The 15,545-nt window shown below is 45.0% G+C and overlaps 1 protein-coding gene across 1 annotated transcript; it reads right to left on the reverse strand.

Moving 5' to 3' along the window:
- Positions 1-736: 736 nt before the first annotated feature.
- LYRM1 (LYR motif containing 1) lies at positions 737-11,369 on the reverse strand. The gene is made up of 4 exons (XM_059484198.1): positions 11,251-11,369; positions 3,751-3,909; positions 2,664-2,756; positions 737-1,076 (listed from the first exon to the last, which is right to left on the reverse strand). Exons 2-4 carry the CDS (start codon positions 3,907-3,909, stop codon positions 960-962), a joined length of 369 nt encoding a protein of 122 aa, XP_059340181.1. The 5' UTR covers positions 11,251-11,369; the 3' UTR covers positions 737-959.
- Positions 11,370-15,545: the final 4,176 nt, after the last annotated feature.

The raw sequence follows: 15,545 nt of genomic DNA on the forward strand, positions 1-15,545 counted from the left end.
GGCACCTGGGAAACAGAAAATACCCCTCAAACTTAGGAGACTTGTAGATACTTTCTTTTACTAAAGTTGGGGTTCTAGCCATAACATAAGAGTTCAAAACTAACACTAAAATTAAAATAATTGTTGAGAAAGCCATTGTGCTGATTATGCTGAAAAGCTGACCATGTGAAAACACAGAGTGAGGACACCACAGCATCCTAAGCTTGTTCCCATAGTGCTACCCTGAAGGCAGAGTTTTCAGCCAGTCCATACATGGGAACCTGAGGAACCCAACACTGGAATGTTTTACTCAAGAGTTGTGTAATAGCATTCCAAACTTTGCATTTCACATCCACACCCTCTCCAGAGAGAAAAGAGCTGACATAGAGAGTCTAGGCCACTCCTCTGCAGTCTGCAAAGGAATAATGGCACTTCTGCTGTCACTTCTACTGTCCAGAAACAAAACTTCCCCATAAGGGAAGTGTGAAACTGGAGCTCTCCTCCAGGGACAGCAGGGAGGAAGGAGAGCAGGTGCATGGTGCAGTGACTGTACTCCCACTGGCATTCAGAAGCTCTGGAGGAACTGTGTCTGCTTGACTGTCCCAGACCTCCTTAATTTTGGCTGACCTTACACAAGGCACAATCCTGAGTCACAACTGAGACCTCTCAAACCCCCAGAGAACCCTCTTGCAGACAGAGTTTGAAATCCTACTGCAGTTTGTCCTGATGTCAAAGTAATCTTTGTATCACAGCTCACTCCTTAAAAAGTGTTACTTTTATTGACAAGTCAGTGGTTGAAATGTAATAAATACTAAACCAACCTTATCCATTATACACAATGGATCAATTGGCTTTTTGGCTTCAGGAAATGTGTGAGCAAGTGACCACACCATTCACAGCTGTGCACACAAATCACCTGGATTGCAGTTCACAGTTTAAAGGATGTGATTACACATCACAGCTTAAATGAAACTGGTGGCTTATGAAACTTCATCATGGGATTTCAGATATATTGGCTTAGAAATCTTCCTTAACTTTTCCTGGTGTCGCAATGTACGGCCTTGTTTGTGGGCAAGGCCCATGGGAGGCAGATGGATCTGGAAAAGAAAATCCCACCAGTTAGGTGCATGTTGGGAAGAAAAATACAGACTAAGTTTCACTGAGTTTGAAATAATTTCTTCACACTTTGGAGAGGGTAACTCTATTGTCTCAAGCCAGGTTATTAGATTTCTAGGAGGAGCACTCTGAAGAGTGATTAGTGGTGTAACTTTCAGAACTAATTGGTGGTGTAACTATGACAGAACTAATTGTTCTGTTTATTAAAATCCCATATATTTTAGGCCTTAATAAAATCCTATATATGCAAGGCCTTAGTAACTTTGTTTTGCAGCTTGATATCACACAGCAATGAGTCCTGATGAAACAGGATTGCTGACAATGTTCCAGAACAGCATGAACTAGAAACCCTAAAAATTCTTGAGTAATGTCTTGAATCACTGTGTGATTTATTCATACCTACTTAACAAGTTACAAAATAACCCCAAACTGTATGTACTGAAAGGCTGCCTTTTTACTGTCATGATTATATATATATGGCACATTAAAATGCACACTCAGTGTCATTGACTCCATAAGCAGAAGGAGCAATAGGTGACAGACTCTTCCTTTGATTGACAAAGCCTTTATATTTCATAAGACTGTTAGTGGGAATCATGCAGCTGTAGCCCTGAAATGACTGAAAAATGTAGGTGGCAGCAGTCAGGTGTTACTGTTGCTGAGGCTGTCATCCTGTAAGATGGGTGTTTAGGTGCAAATAGTAGTAAAAGCACTGACTAAAGAAGCAGTAGAGATTTCTAGAATCTGAAAAATAACAATCATCCAGTTTGTCTGAGAGAGCAGATCCTCTGGGATTTTGAAACCACTGCAGAGCACACATTTTAGGCCCATTTCTAGGAACATTGTTTGCCAGCTGTGCATTGCCATTCTGTATACTGAAACAGATGGTAACAGTGACCATAGTCTAGGCAAGCATCTGATAAAGATACAATTTAATTTGGACCATGACTGCCTTGATAAGGGAACTGTAGATGTGAAAATAAACTCATCAACAGGAGAGGATGCCTCTATGGGAGACAGCATAAAGAATTACTGACAGAGGTAACTGGGCAGTGAGGAAACTGTACTGAATGGTGCACTAGAAAACTTTGCTGCAAATTCCAGCATTTCAGTAATCTTGGACATGTTCTTCAGAGGCAGCAACACAGAGAGGTATTTCATAAAACCTGATTTGTGACCAGGAGAACAGTTAACAGTAATATAGGCTATAAAAAATCATTGTACCTATGGCAGATGTAATTAGGTATTTTTATTCTCTCATTCCCTTCTATTATTTGATTCCATTACCATGTTTCTCTATATTCATTGGTTGGCTAAATATTCAGAGGCCTTGGGAGTTTAGTTTATGCAACTCCTTTTAGACTTTGACTCCTTATTTTGAGAAGAAATTCTCCAATTTACAGTGAAAGATAGAGAACATCTCAATGTACATTTGGCTCTGCTTTAGCATACATTTAAATGCCAGCTCATCTAAAAATGCAGTGCAGTGAGAGTGATGGAAACTGATGGTTTTGTTGCACAGGGAAAGCTCAGCAGGTATCAGTGAAGGCTTTGTGATTTATACTCACAGGTCTCGGGTAGGGGATGTTATAGTGAAGTCCAATTTCTATTCTTGCCTCACATTCTTCTATGCACTGCTTAATCAGCTTTGGATCTGTTACCTGGGATAATCAGACAAACAAGTGTTTTATAGGAGTACAGTAATTAGCAACTGGAAGCTCAAGTGTAAATGATGCCCAGCACGTGGCTTTCCTTAGCTTCTTTTGGCAAACTCAAGGACACAATGAATTGTATTTTTCACACCCATAAAAGGCATCATTGGTATTTTCCTGGACTCAGCAGTTCTGGGCTTGATGGTGCTGAATGTCAACGCCTAGAGGCTGTCAGGACTGAGGCTGCAGAAGGAGTTTTTTACCTAAACATGGTATTTTCTCTGTAAAAAGACAATAGAGATGTAAACTACCACTACATCTATGAAAAAACCACGCTCATCTGTTCATCACTCTGCAAGGTCACCAGGGAAGAAGGGAAATACACTGCTTGGTGTATATTCTGTTATTATCCTATCCAGAAACTCTCTTTGAAGTGAGAAATGTGGTGTGAATTATGACTTAAATTCATTTTTTTGATTTTGCATTACTTCAATTTAATCCCAGACCAATATGGGATATAAATAAGTGTTGTGATCTTGAATTACAAGAAGGGTCTTTGATTACTAGGGTTTGAAATTTCTTCCTTAAGAATAAAATTAAAGTGCTTCTTTTAAAAGAAGTGCCAGTAATTGCTGCTTTGAAAAGAAAAAAAAGAAGCTGCTGAGTTCTGTTTGCCATTGCATGGGTAATGATACACTTAGCTAACTTTGTAAAGATCAAAAGCTGCTTCAATTACACAAGCAGTATCTTTGGAATTTAATTTTTTCTTGGCACTTTTTTACTGAAAAAAGACCTTTTAGACTTCTACAGTAGTTAATGAAGAGCTGAAATGGTTTGAGTTTTCTCAGGGATGATATTTAAACTGTAACCCAAATGCACCAGTATTTAAGGTGAATGAAATTTTGGGAACTCAGCCCTTACACTCCTCTCTCAGCTGCCAACCACAGAGTGCAAAGAGCAGGACAAGAGTAAGTTGGCAATTCAGCACCATGAGGACACTCACATTTCTGTTTTTTTGGAATAATGTTCTGGCCTCGTTTCTGATGTACTCCTTCTCCCTCATGGTGTCCTCTGTGTGTCCTGATGCCGACTGCCAGGTTCTGGCTATTCGCAAAACCCTGCGGTAAAGGCCGAGAACTTCTCGTCGAGTTGCTGGGGTCATCTAGGAAGGCAAGACAAGACAAATCCCCCAACATGTGCATGAACATCTAGGTTGCCAAAAGGCCTGGTTTGAAAAGGAAGTGAGTTTTTTGGGAGTTTGTGGTCAAACCAATCAGTGCTGAAATTTGAATATTTGGACATTTGTTCACGCTATTAAATTAATTTAAAAATATTTCTGCCATCCAAAGATATGCTGAGCTATATGAAAAAACCCTGAAATAGCTGTAAAGAATAATTAGCTGTGGAAAGTTGAAGACTCAGTCCAGCAAAGTATTTATGTAGATACTTAAATCTATCTCCATTCAAACAGCTTGAGCTTTTGCTCAAAGTTCAGCACTTGGTTTAGTGCTTTGCTGAATCAAGCCTGGTACAAGAATGCCTGGGTTCTGTTTCACTGATGTTTTGCAACAGACATTGGGCAAGTCACCGAAACTCTACACATCCCCCTTCCTGAGACACTGTTGTACCAATGCTGACCCTATCTTTGCAAATCTGTGAATGAAATACATGTTAAAACCACCACAATATTGCTGAAAACTTGTATAGGCTCCAGGGGCTGAGAGGCTTATTTGTGATACCATGGCAGTAATGATTCAGCTGGAGTTTGAAGTGATGAAAAGGTGATGAAAGCTATTTTATCTAAGCACTCAGGAGAGGCAGACTAACTGTGGATTTAGGAAACTCCTGAATGCCTTGATTTTCAGAGAGCTGTGAACCTGCTGAGCCCACTGAATCAGCCTCCAGGTGTGATAAGACTATTTGTCAGAAGAAGGAATGAAATCTTATTCTTGCTTCATGTAAATGAGTATTTTATCATGTAACTGGTTACACTATTTCATGACAGACCACAAATATCCCTGAGACAAATCCACTTCTGGATGACAGAATTTCAGTCATTAATTAAATTAACAGAAACAATGACTTGTGCTCAAGGGGCAGTGCAGCTGTGAGAGGTACCTCACTGTGCCAAAGGAAGGTGCAGCAGCACTGCCAAGTGAGTACATGGATGCAATGAGGGACAAGTGTCAGGAACAGGACATTATCTGACTATCAGGATCCATTTGCCAACCTGGAGCTCTAATTACTGTGTGTGAATCTACCCTGCAATCAGACCTGTGTGCTGGGAATGGACAGTCTGGAGCAGAGTAACTGAGCCAGCCTGACCTTCCCCCTGGAGGTAGCACACTCTTGGCCATGAGGAAAAGCTGCTTCCTAATGCAGCACCCAGAATTTGGCAGTGTGCTCAAATCCCTGCAGTCTGTGGCAATTCCTGGGATTCTGGGTTGTAAAAGAGGGGCTAAAGCCAAAGGCTTCTCAGGCTGTTCTTGAGCTCCAGCACAGTGGCTGACCAGAACCAGCTCCTGTGGCTCCTGACCCTCTTTCCCTCACCAAAGCTGGAATTACAGATGCTAACCTGAACACAGGATTTGGCTCGTGGTTCTTTTTCATAAAAAATCCTGAACTGTAAATTCCTAGCCTTAACTGTTGCTGTCATCTAAAGACCTTTCATCATTTCAAGACCTATTTTTCTCTGATTCCTAAGAGTGAATATTTTTGTTTTGCTCTTTGTATTTTAACATGTTTAACCAATCATACATTTTCCCCCCAGATATAAAATTATTCTTCCTACACAGAAGACAGTACTTCCAGTAAATGTTTATAGTATTTCTAGGAAATGAATTCCACAATAATATAACTAGGTAGTCCCAGCTCATCAAACAGTTTGGAGTAAGTGCTTCACTTTATCCACTCTAGAGCTCCATTTCAGGCAGTGAAATCAGTCAGACACAAAGGCACAGATGTACCTGTATCTGAAAAATCACTGCTTCCCCCTGCTAGGTGCATATTTTGTACAAAAAAGAAACAGTTCAGTTACAAGGGTTAACTTAGCACAAGCAGAGTCCCAAATCCCGTTCTCACCTAGAGCCTCTCCTGACTTCCCTCCTCTGCTTTTATCTGAAGGTGTCACCTCTGAGAAGCTGAAAACAGGTTAGGTTTTCATGTAATCCATAGAGAAAATAAAAGGAACAATGCTGGGGGTAAAAATGTTTAAAATGCAGGTTTCAATTCTGATCTATGCATCAGACAATCTCCAAAGTGACAGCTTGGGACAGCACATGCCCTTTGTTCAGAGCTGACTACATCTGCTGCCCTTGGGTTTTAGACATTCTTGAATCTGTTCAGAAAGATTTTATTGAAAAGTCTAGAACCAACAATTATTTTCCCCACTAGCTGCTCCCCCTCCCCCACCTACAACTCACTCTTTTCTTCTTTACTCCTCTGTGGTGGAATTGCTACAGAACTGTGGAGCCCCTCATCATGGGCTGCCCTTCTGCATTCTTGCTCTCCTTCCCACATAGGCTGGATGATGTAAAAGACAGTAAGCAGCCACTCATCTCTACTCAGCAACCAGCTGCTCCCAGGGCTCATTTAGTCAACAATTATCATTATAGACCTGCTCATAGGCCATTTCTGCAAAGATACATAAATGAAGGTATGAGGAGCCCTTTGCAGATTGAGGACTTCTGTCTATGATAGGAGAGGATGAGAGCAAATAAGACAAAATTCAAAGCCTGGGTCAGATTCTGATCTGAGTGGGAGTATAAATAGGGAGTAATTCCACTGAGAGCAAAATTACTTCCAACTTAAAATGTTGTAAATGAGATTGGAATTTTTCCTTTGGTATAAACAGTGCCCACACTGACAGAAATGTAAGTGATGGTACAAGTCATGTATCGGGTGCAATTTCATCAAGTGACACCACTTGTATTAGTTTTGTGGGTGTGCAAAATGATTCTGAGTGGGATAGAAAGGAAGATAAGGGAGGCTTTCATGTCCTTGTACTTACTCATCTTTCAACTTACATCTTTGGCATTTAAATCATAATTATATTTCACATCTCTGGAATGCTAAGTGGATGTTACACCACTTTCCCACTAACACCCATCTTGTGGTAGTCACACCCATTGTTTAACTTCTACCACCCTTCATTTTACTGCAGCGTGCAGCCCACAGAGGTTAACCACAGGCGTTTCTGGCAGAAAGCACAGGGCTATTGTATTAGCTGAGCAAATTTCGGCTGTTCACTGCCACAAAGCAAACCGGGAGAGCTCAGAGGGAGCTGTGCCAGTGGGGAACAGAGGAGGTCGCAGTTGGGACCCAGTGCTGCAATCTGGGCTCTGGAGGGAGCCAAGCGCTGCCTCCCGGAGGAGCCCTGCTGGGTGTGAGCAGAGCCGGTCCCAAACACCCCCCCTTATCAATCAGGCACCTGAAACCTCCAATTGCACCCAAACTCCAAAGGAGGGGGACAGAGGAGGTCGCAGTTGGGACCCAGTGCTGGAATTTGGGCTCTGAAGGGAGCCAAGCCAGAGGAGCCCCGCTGGGTGTGGGCAGAGCCGGCAGCGCGGGGCTCCGACCCTCCCCTGGTCCCACACACCCCCTTATCAATCGGGCACCTGAAACCTCCCATGGTACCCAAACTCCAAAGGAGATCTGAGCGCTTAATGGCTTACTGCATGGTGAACGTGCAAACTTTATCACTGTTAATTAAAACAAATAGTCCCTTAGACTATAAACATAGACTATTTTCTTTCAGGAAACAATCTAACAATCCTTTGGATTGTTAGATGCTTGACCCAAAAGTTCAGTAATCTGAATAATCAATGAAACACCAGTGTTATTGTGCTGTTTGCAGGCTTGTCTAGAATTTAAACTAAAAGTTCATATAAAAATAATAAAAGGAATCTGCCAAGTGCACTATGCAATGGCCCCAAGAGTGCAGTGTCAGAGCACAGCCAGGACAGCAGACAGGCTGCACCAGGACTGACTGCAGATCCAGGAGCAGCTGAACCTCAGCTGCTGCCCAGCAGGGATGCTTGCCTGGGAACACGTGTCCAGCACCCTCCTCCTCTGCACAGCTCCTTTGGTGAAGTTGTAAGTCTATTTTATTTCATCCTGTCTTCTCAAATCAAGCATTAGCTACTCATTTTAAGTATAAAGTCTGCCAGCAATGAGTACATAGAGGATTTTAGGAAATAAAGGTTGAAAGGAAGAGCCCATGGGGAAAAAGGGTATTTTAAAACAATTGATCTCTTCTTTCACACCCCAGCTAACTGGGGCACATATTAGTAAAACACACCTAGTGCTGGTGCTGAAACTGGGTTTGCTCAGGGGAGGTGGGGAACAAAACCCTGCATGAAATAATTTGAAAAGGCAGCTTTGAGCTTCTCAGATGTAAAATGTTTTATTTAGCAGCAACACAACTTCTATTTGACAACTGGTTTGCTACTGGCAAGGAGTCTGAAGACACAGTGACAAAGTGCTGGGCTGACTGCCTTCCAAATGAAGCTGTGCACACATCCCTGTTACTGAAGTAAATGATGCCATTCAAGACCCTGGTGTATCAACACTGTAGTAGGGAACAGCCCCATGTTCATACCATGTGCCCACAATCCAGCCTGTATGCCAATCTACAGCTCCTATTTTCAAATGCCCTCTCTGGCTAATGTTTATTTAAAGATACCCAGAAAAATTCACATATCTGGGGATTTTTAAAGGAGTTAAATGATTCCACTTAGCTAAAAAGTGACCTGCAGTCTCTCTCCTGCTGCTAATGCAGCAGATAATCAATCATTCCTTTCAGAGCTCTCCACAGCACAGGGGTCAGTAATCCATATTCATCTTTCATGCAAGTCTGCCACAATGAGTCTGTGGCTCCTCAGGCAGCAGTGTGCTTGGGCTGTCATTTCCTTGAGGGACAACAACTGAGACAATGAGTTCCTGTGGCACAGGGGGCAGAGAAGGGGTCACAGGTTCCTGTGATAGCTGGATAAGTCACATGCCTTCCAGCAATATTAAGTTTCAAAATCTAGTTTCCACAGAAGTAATTTTGTCTTCTTTTACTGAAATCAATGACTCAGTGGCCTGTGACAATACCCTGCAAACGCTGACCACACATGGCTGCAGCATGTACTGGCAAAATGAAAATTTCATTTGATTTTCATCATTCTTGATTGAACATTCATAACGTTTTTTTAAAGATTCAGACAAAACCAAATCCTAGCAAAACCTCAATCACAGCTGAGGTATTCCATCTCCACGTGGTGAAAAATGACTAGAATGAAAGATCATGTTCTTCCATGATGGTGTTACATCCTCATTTCTGCCAGTGACACAAGCCTGCAAATTTCCAGACATTCCCATCAATTTGACTCAAAGATTTATTTCTCACTCTTTCCATACACTTGCAATCATAAATATACGCAGATTTGATGAAAAAGAATGAAGTTACTGAACCAAGATATTCTGTAATAGTATCTAAAAGCAGGGTGACTTTCACAGGGTTTAGGATTTTCTCATGCCAGTGTCTTTCTGCTGGCAAACTGAAGTGATCTGAAACCCTGATCAACACCTCTGAACCAGACTCCCTAAGTCATTGTACTCACATTGTTCATCAGCTGGGATGGGAACTCTGCTGTTCTATCTGCGCCTCAGATTTCTGACTGAACTCGGATCTCTTTTAAGCTTGCTTTTGCATATGGAGCAGTCTTTTGATCAGAAAAAGCAAAATGCATGCAAAGAGAATATAATTAAATAGTAAAAGCAAGGACATGGATTTTATCACTGTTTCCTATGTCAGTTCAAATAAGCCAATTTGCACAAAATTAAGGTTCTACAAAATTTTTTTCACTTGAATAAATGAAGGTGGAAACCCTTAACTAGTTGCTTTTGATCACTGGGTTTTCATTCTCCTAGTGTGAGGTGGCTGAGGCATTGTCTGGTTTTCTGGTTTTAGTAGGACATACAGACTTGCCCTGGGAGTGCCTCCTGTGCTGCAGGAGCCTCAGGAAGAACAGAAACGCTCACTTAGACTGTGGGAAGGGGGAAGGGAAACGAAAAAAGTTGCTTTACTTATTTCTGAGCTTTCTCATGAAAAGCACACAGTGTCCAGGCAAACTCTAAAGCAATATGAACTTGTCTCCAGTCCTGTCCAACTCTGTTGTTCATGCTTTCATACCATTTTCTTCTCCTATGTGTTTAGTTCTCTATTACTTCCAAGCAGAGAAAGATTTTAATGCAGAATGAGAAATTTAGCAGAGAAAATGAATTCTCAGCTATCCTTGGATGGCTTTGCTTATATAATATAGAAGCATACAGAAATGTAACAACATAGACACAAGCTGCAGTATAGATTTATGCACCTTATTCATACCTTGGCTTCCAGCCAAATGCAACTGAATGCCCGAATAGAAATATTTCCCAGCATTGGAAATGCTCCCAAGCTCAAGAACAGGTATAAATATTAATGCTAGCAGAGACAAAATCCTCCCTGACCCTTTTCGTGCTTAATTCTGAGGGTCACTCAATGAAACTCATTGATAGACACGATTTTTAGTTGCTATTTGAGAACCACAGCACGGCTGTGGGCATGGAGGGCTGTGAATCAGGCGAGTTATTAAAGAGCTCTGAGCCCACCAAGTGCAGTGTGTGACCAAACACCACCATGCCAACCAGGGCACATCCAGGCTTTCCTTAACACTCCAGCACCAAAGTGGGCAGCCCATTCCCACCTCTAATCACCCTTTCTGTGATAGTCTTCCTCATGTCCAAACTAAACCACTGGTGCAGCTTAAGACGCTGCCTTCTCCTCCTGAGGGTCAGGGAGCACTGTGGGCACACAGCGCTGTGGGCATTGAGTGCTGTGGGTCATAGAGCACTGAGGGCACTGAGCCCTGTGGGCACAGACTGCTGTGGGTCACACAGATGAAGGCTGAGGGCACCAAGGCCTGTGGACATTGAGCACTGTGGGCATTGGGGGCTTGGAGTGCTGTGGGTCAAAGACTGCTCTGGGTCAATGAGCACTGTGGCTCACATCACGGACTGCTGTGGGTCATTGAGCCCTGTGGGTCCCAAACTGCTGTGGGTCACTGAGTGCTGTGGGTCAATGACTCCTGTGGTTCACTGAGCACTGTGGGCCAGTGAGCCCTGTGGGTCACAGACCACTGCAGGTCACAGACCACTGTAGGTCAATGATCCCTGTGGGTCACAGACCGCTGTGGGTCATTACACCGTGCACACACCGGGCGCCCCCACAGCCGCTGCCACTGTCAAGATGGCGCTGCCGCTCCCCACGGCCTGGAACCGCGCGGCCACCGGGGGGCGCTGCGGGTGTGCAGGGCGTCCTTGCGCCCCCTGGCGGCCGGGGCGGCCTTGCCCCCGCAGTCCGGGGGAACCAACGCGCAAAGCAGAGGGGGGGGTCGGCCCACCGCACGCGCCTCCGGCCTTTCCCCTCCCTCTGCCCTCCCCGCGTGTACGCCCGCCTCCCCCCCCGTCCCCGCTTTACCTTGGTGCAGTCGTGCCGCGGCCCCGCCCCGCCGGGTGTCCCCGCTCCGGTGGGCGCGGGAGGCGCGAGCCGCCGCCTTCCCTGCCCTGCCCTCACCGCGCGTGCGGCGCCGCGCGCCCCGCCCCTCGCGCGCTACGTCACGGCACGTCACGGCGCGTCCGCCAGCTGAGCGCTCGCCCGGAAGTGATGCGGTGGAGGCAGAGCCGCTGGGCGCCGCGGAGGTGAGTGAATTGGACCGGAGCTCTTCCCGTCCGCCCGGGCTGCGGGGGAGCGCCGGGGGCGCCGCGGGGCTCGGCCGGGCTCGGCCCGGCCCGGGAGACGCCGCGGGCGGCGGGGCTCGTCCGTGCCCGCCGCGGCCGGTTGTGCTCGGGGGACCCCGCGCCGCCGCCCCCTCACGGCAGGGCCCCCCGAGGCGCAGCCCCGCAGCGCGGGGACAGCCCGCGGGAGCGGCCGCACGGGCGCTGCGCCCGGTGCCGCGGGCGGGGCGGTCCCGGCGGGCGCTGCTCCGGGCGGTGCCGCTGGGTCCGTGCCCCGGGCCGTGCCCACCCGCGCTCATCGCCGTGCCCCGAGCGGCGCTGCCGCCTCCCCCCGGGCTTGGCCTCTCCGGGGTTTTTCCGTTCTGTGTCCGCCGCCTGCGGGCTCCCAGAGCGTCCCCGCCATGGTCGGTGCGGGCGGCCCCGCAGCCCCCGGGCCGGGCAGAGCCGCTGCTTTGTTCGGGTGCGCTCCTGCCCAGCCTTCTCACGTGCCGCGCCACAACGTGAATGTTCGCCGTGTTTTCAGGGGAAAACAGAGAAATAAACTGTACAGCGATTTATTTCCTAGGCAGTTCTCGCCATCTGAACGTGCCCCCTTTGCACAGCCGCTTCTTTTTCCTGCTTCAGCTCTCCCTCCCTCCCCTGAGCTGGTGTTTACCCTTCCTGTGCAAGCTGCAATCTGCATTAATCACTCTCTGGGGCTGTGGTGGTACTAATAAGCTACTCATAACAACTTAAATTATAACTTGCATAATCAGTGTTTTGAGCAGATATTGGTTGGAAGAATATGCCTGTCCTATCAGTGCTGTGGTTGCTGGAAAGAATCATTGATTATCTTCTAAATAGTTAACACTGCTGATATGCTGCCCTTCAAAATGTTACATTGATAACTGAGCAGGCCGATGCCAAGTGTCAGAACACAGCATCGATCCAGAGCTGGTAACTTTTTTTGAATGACAGTGTCTGTCACATAATTTAAAGGGGTAATGAGTTAAGTGCTCTGAAAAGAAGGGGGGCATGGCTGTACAAACAGAAAGCACAGAGCTGCTCTACCTTTTTGAAAATCACAGACCTCACTGGCATGGTGTGTATGTTTTTTGAGAGAACTTTTGAGCAAAAACATTATCTAAACAAATTCTTTCGTGTTTAAAAACCTCTTTGTTAAACAGTTTATGTGTAGCTACAGTACTAGTGCTTTATTTGGGCTACAGCAATAGGAGGAGAAAGTGTCTGAGTACTTGTTTCCCTTGCCTGTATCTGAGCACTGCTGCGTGTTTCCCTGGTGAAAGATAATCCTCAGAACAGGAAACACAGTCCCTTAGTTAGGATTGCATGTGAAAGTAAAGAGATCTCACCCCCCCATGTCCTTGTCAGTGCTGTAGTCTGTCCTCAGTCTCCCCCGCACAGGTGTGTCGTGGTGGTTGTGGAAAACATTCCCTTGTACATGACAGGCAGCTCACAGTCTAAAGCAAAGCTGTTCTGCACATCAGCAGAAAAAGGAGAGCTTGTGATCTGTGTTGAATTAGTTCAGATTAGCAAAGTGCAACTGGCTTTACAAATTTAACTGCAAATACCAGCTCTGGTAATGATTTTTAAAACTGATTATTTCCTAATAGCAAGTTGTATGTAGGCATGAATACTGTAATTCTGTAAAAAAAAAAAAAAAAGTAACACAACTAATAGCCTAATAGCAGGGGAACTGCAGCTTTGGTACTACTTGGCTGCTTTCTTTGTGAGACTGACAGCCTCCAGTATGAGCTCCAATCAGCTCATAAAATCAGGATCTTCAAGGTACCTTTTCTGCCCAGATTCTTGCTTTATTTTGAAGTTGAATGTTGTGTTCATAGCAAATTCTCAATGATTTGTGTCAGTAGTTCTTATAATTTGTTGCTCTTGGAAATTTGTTAATAATTATATCTTGCTTCCATTTAGCATGAATTGTGTTGGGAAAAGACAATCACATGAAGGAGTGGCTTTGAGAGAAAACTAAGAACAGCTCTTTTGGAAGACCCTTATTGAAATTAATTGAAGAAATATATTGAGCAAGTAGGGCTGCCAGACAGTGTGACAGACTTCTAAAATGTGTTCTGACAAATTTGTATGTGGATAAGGAAGAGGCTTGGTTCTGCTGCGTGCTTTGGTTGAGCTTAAGGAACAGGAAGAAATCCTCAGTGTTGGGTGTGTGTATGAGGGCAGTGGGGTGCAGAGTAGATGGCAGGGGGATGGAGGAAGAAGGAACAGACTTGGCTTCTACACTTGCATTTCCTCATGGCACAAAGGAATGCACAGAGTTTGGATGCAGAGATGCACGGCTGCAGGTCAGGAGGAGTGAGAGTGCCCCAGCACTGCTCACATCTGCCCCACACTGAAGCACTTGGATTTCTTTACTGGTGCCAGGGAAATGTTGGCAAATTTAATTTAGAGCCTCTGAACACTATAAAATCCATCATGATGGGGTTTTGACAGTTTGTAAGAGCTTGCAAATTGCAGAAACAATGTTATTGTTCCATTAGGCACTTGGGTCTGTACGTGAATGTAACAGGAAAACTCTGCTCTGAGTAAGAAGAGATTATAAAAATAGAAGCATGGGGTATTAGAAAAACAGTCCTTTCTTTCATCCTCAAAACTACAGAAGGAGCTGAATATTGGTAGCCAGAATTCTTGGAAGGCTGAGAGAGCAATCTATAACACTCGAGGGACTTGGTAGTCACAGGAAGATAAGGGGGAACCCCCTTAACAGTTTCATCAGAATTCCCTGCCTGGCTCCTTCTCTTTGGCTGCTTCTCCCTAGGGGTCTGCATCTTATCTCACTGCCTTCCTTTCCTCTATTTGCCTCTGACTAATGGGCTTTGTCTGCTGGTTACTGGAAGTCTAATAAGTTCTTTTGTCTCTTAACCCTTCCTCCTTTTTAAAAATACTAGATTAATGGCTGTAATGTTTTGCAGACTATCTGCATTGGTGACAAGGATTAATTGTGTGCTTGACTCTTAAGTTACCCAGCAGTAATGACATAGTAACTCGACTTGAAACAATGGTAATTTCATGGCAAATGTTCAAGGCAAATGTTGCCTTCTGGTAAAGTGCCAACTGCAATTTACCCCCTGTAAACATGTGACACAAGTAAACTGGCTGTGCAGATTTTCTCAGTGTCTTCTGTACAGTAAGTTGTCTTTTGAAACACTCAGAGATCTCTCTTGTCTCCTCCCCCCCTTTCTTTTGACTCTCCCTTGAGTCAGGTAATTACAGATCTGGGCTGAAACCTTCCCAGGGAGGGATCAGGAAAGCCAGGACTTGCAGACCTGCTCCATTGCTCACTGGCACCTTGGCTTCCCCTTCCCTGGGAGGGTTTGGGATGCACTGGGCTCTGGGTGAGCGAGCTGGAGAGCCAAGGGCAGCTCTGATTGCCCCTGCACTAGTGCCAGTGCTCTCTGTGGTGATCATGTGTGGCTTTGGTGTGATGGTGTGGTGATGTGTTCATATTCTGATCTCAGTGCTCACCATAACAGGGCAAATAAGGAATCAAAGCCTCTTGCCTAAAAGATAATCTGAGACCTGACCCATTTGGGTCTCCATTTTATCCATGTGTCTTGGGGAGCTCTCTGGTCCAATGATCTGCCTCTAAAGGAAGCAGAAAATCTGGATTTTAGTTAAAGGTTATTTCTTTGCAATATTTTGCTGTCAGAAGAATGACAGTTAGGGGACTACTTAGATGTAAGTATTAAAGAAATCTTTCACAGAAGTAGGAATACTGTAGAGAAACCAGCAAAAGCATAGGTGGTGAGACAGGATTCCAGTAAAGAGAGTAAGCTAGTGTAATCTTCTAGTATCTCAGAAAGAATAGTTATAAATGCTGTTCTGTCTACAGCATCTGTTTTGTGAAAGACAAAACTTACTTTGCAAAATGTGAGAATGCTGTTCCTGACCTCCTGTCACAGTTTGTTATTCCCACAAAGTCAGACTGCCAGAGACAGTATGACAGTCATAGTTGTTTGTTGTCTCACTTTTCCTGTTTAGTGAACAGAAGTGGGTTTTTTTTAACCA

Source organism: Ammospiza nelsoni, chromosome 17 (assembly GCF_027579445.1).
Source record: "Ammospiza nelsoni isolate bAmmNel1 chromosome 17, bAmmNel1.pri, whole genome shotgun sequence".
Taxonomy (NCBI): Eukaryota; Metazoa; Chordata; class Aves; order Passeriformes; family Passerellidae; genus Ammospiza; species Ammospiza nelsoni.

Coding starts and splice junctions, on each gene's coding strand:
- LYRM1 (XM_059484198.1), bottom strand. CDS start 3,909: ATGACCCCAGCAACTCGACGAGAAGTTCTCGGCCTTTACCGCAGGGTT. Junction 2,757..3,750: donor TATTCCAAAAAAACAGAAAT/GTGAGTGTCCTC, acceptor TGATTATCCCAG/GTAACAGATCCAAAGCTGAT. Junction 1,077..2,663: donor ACATCCCCTACCCGAGACCT/GTGAGTATAAAT, acceptor TTTCTTTTCCAG/ATCCATCTGCCTCCCATGGG.